Here is an 11,365-nt window from a genome sequence, read left to right as displayed (position 1 = left end):
TAAAACTAATTACTGCGGGTATCCTTTTAAAAATATCATGGAGGAATTATTACAATCAATTTAAGATTAATAAACCTTACTCAGACCTTTTAAATCATTGATAGGACTCTCACACTCTTGAGTCTGATATGCATATAACATATACGATATTAGGAGTAATTAATTTCTATCTCCATTTTAATTTATATCTCATTATCTTTTAAGAACGTTTAAAAAAGTTTGATATTTTTAAACTTTAAAAAATGATTTAACTTTAAAAATAAATAATTTATCATTGGTCATAAAAAGTTTTTATAGCTACAAAAATGTTATGACATGTTTAACATAAAAAAATAATCAAAGGCCTTACAATTACACAAATACAATGACTTATTTGAGAGTTATGACTATAATTTTCAAACATTAATAGTAAATAAGAAATTAGCGACGGATATCTGAAGCTAAATAACAAAATCTCATTCTAATCCTATTTAGCAACGAATTGTAAGACATTTAAGTTGGATAGGAGTTTTTCAGCGATGGATTAGCTAAAATTAGTGACAATTTTCATAATTAATTCCATATTTTCTAGTATTAAAAAGGACGTCTACTTTTTAGTGGAACAATATCGCATAAATTAAAATCACAGGATTGAATTTCCCCTTGCTTTTCCACACTCTATTGTCGGATTCGGAATTTTAAGTTTACAGGGTTGCATTTTCCCTTTGCTTTTTCGCACTCTGCTATTGGATTCAGGATTTTAAGTTGACGGATTCATAACTTTAGAAAAGATAGCTTATTAAGTTCTGATATAAAATTTCTTAACCTATGTTCCTTGAATCGACTCTCCTAAATGTCTTTGCAATCGTGTCAGATCCTCAAAAAATATATAGTAATATTTTTTTAAAAATCCGAACAATTTATATACCATAGTAAAACTCTACCAGCGCTGACTAGAGACCTTTATACATGGAACTGATGGAAGTAAAAAAGCAAATTTGAAGAGGCAAATTAAAGGAATGGGGTTGGAGTTTCTTCTGAATAATATATGGCCTAGCTCTTTTTCCTTGTTTTTCTCCTAGACAAGGTGACCTAATATCATGACTACTTTTTAATTTATCTGTTGAAAAAAGGACTGCTTTATTATTCTCGTACACACATTTTTGTATGCATATTTTCAGATTCAGTCTACATTACTAGACTCACTAGTATATATACTTTGCTTTTAGACAACGTGTCTTCTTGCCAGATATCTTAAATTGGGAGTCCCCAATCCCCCTTTTTTCTCTCTGTCTTCGTCTTTGAAAAAAATATCCCTCTAGTGATCTATTTGATTGGAACCTATTGGTTCTTCAAGTACAAAGTTATATGTGGTCATAAATGTTATATTCCATTATCACATTCTGGCCAATTATTCAATACAATATCTCTATTCTCCCATTTGGATTGACTTATAAGCTGTTTATAAGCTGTTTTCAGTTTTTTTTGAATGTTTGACTGGCCAACTTAAAGTCATTTTGTGCTTAAAATAAGCCCCAATAAATAGCTGGGTTTATTTGAATGAACTTATTTTAAGCAGTTTATAAGTTGAAAACAGCTTATAAGTCAAAAAAAAAGTTGACCTTCACCTACTTTTTTTAAAAAACTTATAAGAAGTTTTCAATTTATAAGCTGCTTAAAAATAAGTCATTCAAAGCAAGATACATATTTGCTTGGTGGATAAGCGTGTGTCGTGCTTTTTCGATAATCTCGAATTCTCGATCTCAAACATTCCAATGTATAATTTCTACAATTTAACCCAATTTTTCAGAAATGAAGAATATCTTTATTGGAAGCTTTTGACCTTATAATTTTACCCGGTGCATATTGATCAGGTCAAGTGATACCTAAAGCAACAAAAAGAAAGAATAATTTCTACTAGATAATCACTAAAAAATATATGGGACAAGATGGGGAAAATGAAGGCCGGTAATTAATAAATAGGTCAAATTATATATGTAATTATACTCAAATTTAATTTCCTTGTATTTTTTTCCAAACTAGCTCTAAAAATTATGGGTTGTCTTAATTAGACTTGAATATGATTATTGTTATCATTTACTTCTGGTGTAGAAATGAGGATTGAGACACAAATTATTTCTTAGAGAGGAAGTTTTAAGTATTTTGGGTCTATAATCTAAGAGAATGTTGCAGCGTGATGCATGAAATGAAGGCTTATATTCGGAGTCTTGTGTGATAAGAAATGAGCCACTAAGATTGAAAAGTAAGTTTATTAAAATGGTTGTTAGATCAACCATGCATGTTGTATAGGGAGAAGTGTTGGATGGTCAAAAACTCGCAAGTCCAAAAGGTGAAAATAACGGAAATGAAGATGATATAAATGCGTGGGCATACTAGGAGATATATGATTAGAAACTATGATATTCAGGATAAAGAAAGAGTGGCCTCCGTGGTGGACAAGATGAGGAAGGTGAGACTGAGATAGTTTAGAAATGTGAAGAGGAGATGCACAGATGCCCCATTGAGGAGGTGTGAGAGGTTGGCTATTATGGGTGTGAGAAGAAGTAGAGGTAGACCGAAGAAGTATTGGAGAGAGGTGATTTGACAGGACATGTCACACATACAACTTACCAAGAACATGACCCTAGATAGCAGGATGTGGAGGTTGAGAATCATGATAGACAGTTAATAGGTAGTCGAACATTGTTTAATTTCCCTTATCAATACTATCATTATTATTATTTTGCTATTGTATTAGTCTTTGACTTTATTATTAGGTGTTGTTTTGCTACTGTCCTTTGCTTCCGTTACCCTGTTATTTGTTGTTGATACTGTTCTCTTTCTCTTTTATTTTTACCATGATTTCTTTATTCCTGTATTTATTTTTTATACTTATTTTTAACATGCTTTACTTGACCAGCAGATCTATAAGAAAGAATCTTTCTATCCGCACATAATAAGGATGAAGTCGTGTACATCTTGAACCCTCCCCAAATAGCCCGCTTATAAATTTACACTGAATATGTTATTATTGTTAATCCTAGCCAGTCTCACCTATAAAAGTGAGTAAAAAATAATAATTCGTGCAAAGTGTTTATACCAATTAATCCAAAGAATAGATGAGTGCTATCTTAATTTACACTCTTATTTCTATTTCATTTTTAATTAACCTTAATCTTTTACTTAATCGTAATAAAATAATATAATTTGGTATAAACACTGCGTACCACGAAGTCAGGAAGGAAAATGTCATCTTCTCTGGCCACTGCATGCGAACTTACCGCTAATTAGAAATTTAGGATGTGGTGCAGTAGATGAGGTTGTTCTCTTTCTTAATAAGAGATATCAAATTCATGTTAGGATCAAAATAATCAAGTGTCATAAGGAAACTAGCAAATCAGACATTGAAAGACCATGATTAATAAGACAAACGAGAAATATACCAAAAGAGACATAAATCTTTAACGTGGTTCGGTCAATTGACCTACATCCACAAGATGAGATGAGCAATCCACTATAAATATGAGAGTACACAATATCGAGAGAAATAACCTCACACAATTCACTCAGAATAAAAAAAGGTCTGCACAAGTGTTAATGTAACACTTGTGTCTCACAAATTCTCCCCCCCCCCCACACACAAACCCAACTCCAAACAAAACTCTCAAAGCCCCCTAGGACTACATTGTGAATGCTACATATTAGAAGGAATGAACCTCTATTTATAGTCATAAAATTTTTCCTACAAGGAAAAAGACTAGCCAAATATGGACACTTTGTGTTTTCCTTTTAGGAAAAGGAAAACTCAATTATAATAGGAAAGTCAGGGCAAACATCCAACAATTTGAACTCCGGATATAAAAAAATTCTTGATAGAAAACGCTTCCCCCAAATAAAATTTATATAGTGTGAATTCGGATTAGTCGGACAAACAATGACATAGTGATATATATAGTAGTAGTAAATTAATGTTAAGCATATAGGTAGGTGTGGGTACAATTAAAGCTTCTATGAGAGGATCTGTAGTACCTAGGACTCTAGGAGGAGTACTCTCATATAGGAGAGGGGAATCGAATCTGGAGGAATTTGTGGAAACAAAAGAACTATTAGACCTATGCTGCACTTGACTGTAGGCAAGTCAATAAGGAAAACCTGAACTTGTCATTTCAGGAGTTTTTGGATTGAGTTCAAATTTTTTATTTATTTATTTTTTAAAAAAATTATCATTGTATGATGGTGTAACCTTTATATTAAATCAGAAATCATAAAGCTGAGGGAGCATAAGCTCAACCCTCTGTTCCAATTTGCAGCTAATTAATGACTTACTGAGTTTAAGATTTACGCATGCATTTATCTTAAAGTTGCTCTATTTTAAGATTTATGGAGTAACATTGATTGATCATAAATAGTTATTAAGTAACCCACGATATATAATACGAGTAACACTTTTAGATTTTGGAGCTAGCTGATACCAATTGAGAATTTGTAGTTGGTAAACTAAAAAATAGAGAAGATCTTATTATATCATAGGTCTTGATCAAGAAAAGGTCACGCCACCATACGGTATAATAATTTTTTTGTTTTAAAAAAAAATAATCTTGGTCAATAAATATATATTTCAAAATATCAAATTTATAAAGGAGAATTCGCGACGATAGAAATTCATGATCTCCTATAGATTAGTGTAAAACTTATCTTGGATATGACCAGTGTTTATTAGACCGCTCGTTACTATTTAATTCACTTGAAATGTAATTGAGAAATAATCACTTTTGATTACGGAAATCATATTTGAACAACTCCAACACATAGAAACTTTGAAATGTGTTGAAATTCAAAAAAAATCCTGAAAATTCAAGTATGAAGTTCAAACTCCTGGCTTTTCAAACTCCAGTAAGCCTTCATGGAATTTGTCCACGTTGTGTCTAGGGCCAAAAATTGAATAGTTTGATAATTTGGATTCCAAAAAGTGACAAGTTGCCAATTTTCTCCTAGTCGAGACACGAAAAAGTTGACAGGAGAACCAACAACACCATTATAAAGAAGAAGGAAAAATATAAAGATAAAAAAAAAAAACATGTAGATGATGACAAAACACACATAGATACTACTAGTCTTAATTAGGTCAAACATTAATGATATTACATGTTACTTGGCCATTAATTCAAGAGGGTGAACAACAAGTAACCCGGTCTTATTAAATTAATTAAAAGCTAGCATAGGAGTCCGTCCACTAATTTAGTAATTAATGGTGGATGGAGCTTGTTGTTGTAGTAGTAGTGATATATATATATATATCAACGCCTTCTTGCGGCAGTTTCCCTCTGGCAATTGAAGAAAACAGCAGCAACAGGAGAGCCAAGTTCATTTTCTTCTGAGAATTTTCGAGTACTAAATTGATCCCTTGACACTGGTGCACTCGATATGGTTTGCCTTTTCTTCTGCTTGTACAGCAAAAATACAAACCTGTGTATTCCAATATTTGGCCTTGGCATTTCATAACCAACCAATTCTCTTCCTGAAACATATTTCAATTAATTTGTACGCGCACTGATAATATAAAGAACTTTTGACTCGAAAATGTTTGACAACTTATATAACAGTTTTACTGATTCAAGCGGCCTAACATTAACATGATTAGTGTATCTCAAATTATTGTTTGAAACTGAGGCCCAGTTATTGCATTATTATATGACAATGATGCCAAAGGGCGGTCAGTTCACAAAAAAATTATATATATTATTACTTTTTCTGTTCCTTTTTTATTTGTAACAATTTTCATTTTTTTTATAATGAAATGATATGAATTTTGACTAACATTTTAAGATGTATTTTTTCATTATATTAATGTGAAAAACTTTGCAATTTACAGTACTTTTCGTTTATTTTTTGAATATTTTAATTTTAATTTTAAAATATTGAATTAATATAATAAAAATGTAGCTTTGAAAGTTAGTTAAATTGACACTCGAAAAATAAAATGTGACAATTAAAGTATATATATATATATATATATATATATATATATATATATTTAGTCTTGAATAACTTTTCCAAAAAATTTACTCTGCCACGGGTAGACATTGCATATACATGCTTACGTATAAAAAAGAATAACCAATTAGTTTTTTTTTTCCATATAGGAAACTAGGAGGTAAACACTTTATTTCTTTTTGTTGTTTATTAATATAAAAAATAAATTAAGAATCAATACCTGATCCCATCACCACCAGGCGAATTTAAATATATTTAATTATACTAATAAAGAAAATATGTAGCACTCTCTCAATTTTAATTTGTTTATTTGATTTTGAAACATGAAGTTTAGAAAGAATTTTTTTTTTTGAATCTTGTAGTCTTAAACTAAAGATAAATAGAATGTACAAACATATCTTTTAATTTTATGAAAATAAAAATTAAAGAGTTGTAAAACAAAATATTTAAAAATAAACATTCAGAGTAGTGCTATATATTTATGACAAATAAAAATTTTAAAAAAAGTTATTTGGAAGTATGGGTTAAGGATACATACCAAAAGAGCAATCTGTAGTGCCTGGAATGTCCGTGACAATCCTGTAAAGATGGTCAAATCCTCTTTTCAGTTATTTGTCAACTATCAATATTGCACAAATATGTCACTTTGATTCTATCTTATTAAATGGAGTACGTTTTTTCCGTTACCACATAATATCACCATTTTGCAGTCTTCTTTATTGGAGAACAAGTAATTAATTTAGGATAATGTGAACAATTATTGGACATATTTTAAATTTGCAAGTCTAATCAAATGTCACAAACACTGTCCAACATGATTGTATGGTTTCCAAATATAAGAATTTTTAGCTCGAAGGTTATTATAGAAATTCATAAATATCAAATCTCTATATAATGATTACCATTATTTCAAGTTAAATAATATTTCTAGTATTCATCATTTAAGTTCAACAACAGTACATATTTTTCATCTTTATTGTACGTAATACTGTGGATGTGATTATTATTTTTGATAAGGTAACATTTATTTTGAGATGAAGAAACCAAAGACTAATATGTACTACTGCTATATAATGACCATTTCATTTTCCCTTCCAAAGTAAACAATTGAAAACAAAATTGAATGAGTTAGTTTAACGGCATAGGTCTATACCAGTGTAGATGTTCCCTGAGATATGGATCGCTAGGACCAGGAACATCTGGATCTATCATGATCTGTCAATTAATATAGAAAAGAAAATAAGAGGTCAAGTATTCATATTCATACAAATAATAGAAGAGAAATGTACTCCTCGGCCTCCTCCTGTCTGTCTCAATTTAGGTGACACTGTTTGGCTGACTAGCGATGAAGTTTAAGAAAGATAAGAATTTTTTTTTAAAGTTATGATTTAAAATAAATCTTTCGACATTTCTAAGACTATAAATCATCTCATTAAGGGAAAAAATGAGAATTTTGAAACTAAGTTCTCGAGCTATAATAAAAAGAGTGTCACGCAAATTAAGATAGATAGAGGTAATAATTTGAAGTAGTGAAAAATACCAGTGTGAAGAAGGATCTGAGATCACCACCATGAACTTCAACCCTAGGTTTAGAAGTTACTGAGGAAGGAAACAATTCATGTCCATTATAGACATGTTTGTTGTTGTTATAAATAACAGACATCTTAACACTTGGAGAGAAATAATCAACAACTTCCCCAATCACTCTACCAATCACAAGGGGGTCACACATTTTGGAAGCCATAAGTAGTTAATTAAGAAACAAAACAAAATCTGATTTATTAAAAGAGTTGGAGTTGTTTTTTTTGGTGGAGAAGAGAAGTGCAAAATATCAATATTTATAGTGGCCCTCAGATCATTAGAGAGTCAGGTGGGATAGGACTAAAATATTGATAGTTCAAAAAATGGGGAACCAAATTAAAGAAATCAAAAGCCCAAAAAGGTTATTCTCCTCTCGTGCTACAACGTATTATAAAGTCATAGCTTAATTAGCAGCTAGAGAAAGAATATGTGTTAGTGTTTTATTTTAACGGCGTTTTCCCCATTAAAAAAAAAAAGAAAAAAAACATTGTCTTGGGGTGTGTTCGGTATTTAAGAAAATAAATGGGTTTCTTACTTAATTATTTTTTTTATAATCAATATGTACGAAAAAAATATTATCTTAAAAGTATTTGTATATAAGCTAGATAAATATTATGAAAGGTAGGGCAGGGGATATGGGTTGATCGAGATGGAGGTAAGAGTGAAGATGAGGTGTGTTAAATGGTGGGGAGGACACAATCATGTGAAAACTTGTTAAACCTGTTTTTCATACTTTCATTGAGAAAATTATTTTCCTTATTTTTAAGCAACTTGTTTTTGCAGAGACAATATTATTCTGATATTTTAATCAATCAAACATGATAACGAATATCTTAGTCAATTACCCAAATTAAAGTAGAGTAACCATTCAAGCTTCTAACTCGTCTTTCAACATATTGTGATGCTTTGAACTTCTCTCTCAACTGATCAGTCCATTAATTTACTATGAGCTTCTTTCTCTACATCTCAATCAGCCCATCGAGATACAAATTAACTTAAATCCACTTCGACCGTAGCCTATATTCAACATATGTATACTTCTCTCAACTTCAGGCATATTCTTCAGTTTGTTTAGCCTGATCTCTCTCTCTCTCTTTATAGATAAAAGTTCACTCTTCGATTTTCTAAAAATAAAAAGAAAAAGGAAATCAATATACAATCCTGTTACTCGTGATGAAGGGTACGTACAGAAGCAGAAGTATACTAGATGTTACGTGTTTGACAGAATTCACTAGCTTTAATTTAAATTTTGTTTTTGTTGGAGAATGAAAAAATTTCACATCAATTGTTTATGAGATGGATGGTCCCTTATAAGACATGTGCGTTCCTGCTTACTTTGAGTTAGCTTTTGGAATTGAGTAAGACCCAAACATCCATTAAAAAATTTTTATAATTAAGAGCGTTAGAATACAGTTGTCCCTCAAAAGAAAATTAGCCATCTTTTGGTTAATAATACATATGTATATCTACTCGAACGTTACGCCAGTGGTAAAGACAGAACGTTGTACTCCTAAGATATGAAACGTTTTATAAACCATACTTTATATTCGTAAATGTTGTAGTACTAACTAAATGTTGTACTACTAATTAGGTAACATTTTATATGAATGTGGAGTTAAATGTAATGGTAAATACTAACTAAGGTGATATTTTATGTTGGGATTATTTTCCACATATCGAAAACCAAACCACCCTGGACTATTAGAAGAAGATGTATGTCCCTATACAATTTACCCTCAAACAGCAAGAATTGTTGTCCAAGGGTAAATTTAATTTTGGGGAAACACATAATTAACCTCCACTTTTAGTCTTTTAGATAGTACGTAAATTATTTTAATTAAGGGTGTGTTTGATATGTTTTAGCATATTTGATGGTGCTAAAGAAACGATCTTTGGGTCTAATTCAAATTCAAAAGTTGGTTCAGAAGAGAAGGATTGACTAAAGCTTTATTTGTCATCATAAAGATTAAGACGTTTGACTCTGAATACACATTTTAATGAAAACATATTGCGCCTTTGACAATCCTCCACTCATAAACTAAATTAAAACGTCTAAATTTGAATACACATCTAAATGATTAATCAAACAAATTTAATAAAATTAAATTATTATTTGTAAAAAAATCTGAAAAACCTATGTTCGCTAGTGATAGTGGAAATGGTTTGTAACGATAGTAGTGGTAACGGTTGATATTAGTGGCTAGTAATGATGGTGGTGATTGTTGAGATGGTGGAGGTGGTTGGTGTTGTGGTGACTAGCGTGATGATGACAATTGATAGTGATGGTGGTGATTGTGATGCTGAAGTTAGTTGATGTTAATAGTTAGCTATATTGATGGTGGTGATTGAAGAATGTATGATAATTGACGATGTGTTGATGGTAGTTGGCGATGGTGCTAGTTATGATAGTGAAGGGGGTTGGTAGTAGGGATTGATTACAATGATTGTTGTGGTTGATAGTGGTGGTGGAGGTGGTGGCAACCACGACAGAGGTGATGGTGATAGTGATTTAATTATAATAATGAAGGTGGTAAATGTGGTAGCAATTGATAATAGTAGTTAACTGCAGTGGTGGTTGTGATAACAGTAATGATTGGTGGTGGTGATTGTGATGACAGTGGTGGCTTGTGGTGTTGCCTAGTCCGTTGGTCGTTGGTGACAATAATGGTGTCCTACAATAGTGGTAATAGTTGTGATGACAAAAGTGGTTAGTAGTGATAATTTGATTGGATAGAATAATGATGAAAATTGTTCGCACAAAAATACATTTGAATAATACTGAACTTTATTCAAGATCTGAGTGATTAAGCTCTATTCAAATTAAATAAAGTGTTTAAATCTTAATGTAAACAAAAATACTTAATGATCTATGGTCTAAATGAGGCTTAAGACTATAATAAGGATACCATTCATCCCCCTTTCATTCGATGTGAGACTGTTCAAAATCAATCTCACGTCAGAACTGAATATTTGGAGCGTGAGAATTTAATATGCGGCTCCAAAATGGTGAAATAAGAATTAGATTGAGTAGTACTTTAATACTATGTTAAAGTATTAAATTTTGGATCTAACTTAACCCCAAAAATTAGTTCAAGAAAAAAAGATTGTTCAAGACCAAGACCATATTAGAAGACCACTCATCCATTTTGCATTTGATGTTGAATTCTTCACATATTGGTCATAAAAATTTTTTAAAATTTTTTGTTAGAAAATCAAGTTTTTAAAAATAAAAAAATTACTTTTCTAGTGAACATAGAAGGAAAAAAAAAAATTCATACAAACCTCTAACACACCCCAACACCAACTCCACACCCTTAGCCCCGTATAGGCAACCCAAATTACATACAAATATTTTTATAACAATATTTATTATTATTATTATTATTATTATTATTATTATTATCTAACAACTGAAGATAAGTGAGAAACACACCACACTTGAAAGAAAATCAGATGGAATTTGCAGATACCGTGTTGGAGATTCTCAAGCTACTTTTGTATTTAAGGTAACAAAAAGTTGGAACTTTTCTAGTAATTCTTCGTTTTTGGTTAATAATAGTAATAATAATAAATATAAAAGGGAACTTCAGTGATAACCAAATTAAATTTAATGTTAGGCTAGGTAGAAGTATAAAGAGACAGTAGTAGTCCACCATCAACCTGCAAACAATTAATGGTGGAAGCCAAGGTCACGTCATATCAACTAAAAAGAAACGAAAATCTATGCAGCTTTATAACTCCTACTAGAAAGAAGAATCGTATTAATAGAATTTTGAATCTACCTTTTTCTCCATATTCCTTTCTCCACCAT

The 11,365-nt window shown here is 30.9% G+C and overlaps 1 protein-coding gene across 1 annotated transcript; it reads right to left on the bottom strand.

Annotated features, from left to right (window-relative positions):
• Positions 1-5,055: 5,055 nt before the first annotated feature.
• On the bottom strand, positions 5,056-7,725 carry LOC129900635 (protein SELF-PRUNING). Its single transcript, XM_055975650.1, has 4 exons — positions 7,514-7,725; positions 7,127-7,188; positions 6,512-6,552; positions 5,056-5,497 (listed from the first exon to the last, which is right to left on the bottom strand). The coding sequence occupies exons 1-4, from the start codon at positions 7,715-7,717 to the stop codon at positions 5,277-5,279; spliced, it is 528 nt and encodes a 175-aa protein (XP_055831625.1). The 5' UTR covers positions 7,718-7,725; the 3' UTR covers positions 5,056-5,276.
• Positions 7,726-11,365: the final 3,640 nt, after the last annotated feature.

Source organism: Solanum dulcamara, chromosome 8 (genome assembly GCF_947179165.1).
Source record: "Solanum dulcamara chromosome 8, daSolDulc1.2, whole genome shotgun sequence".
NCBI lineage: Eukaryota > Viridiplantae > Streptophyta > Magnoliopsida > Solanales > Solanaceae > Solanum > Solanum dulcamara.
The sequence above is the reverse complement of the archived record's forward strand: the minus strand, read 5'-3'. Positions and strand labels throughout refer to the sequence as shown.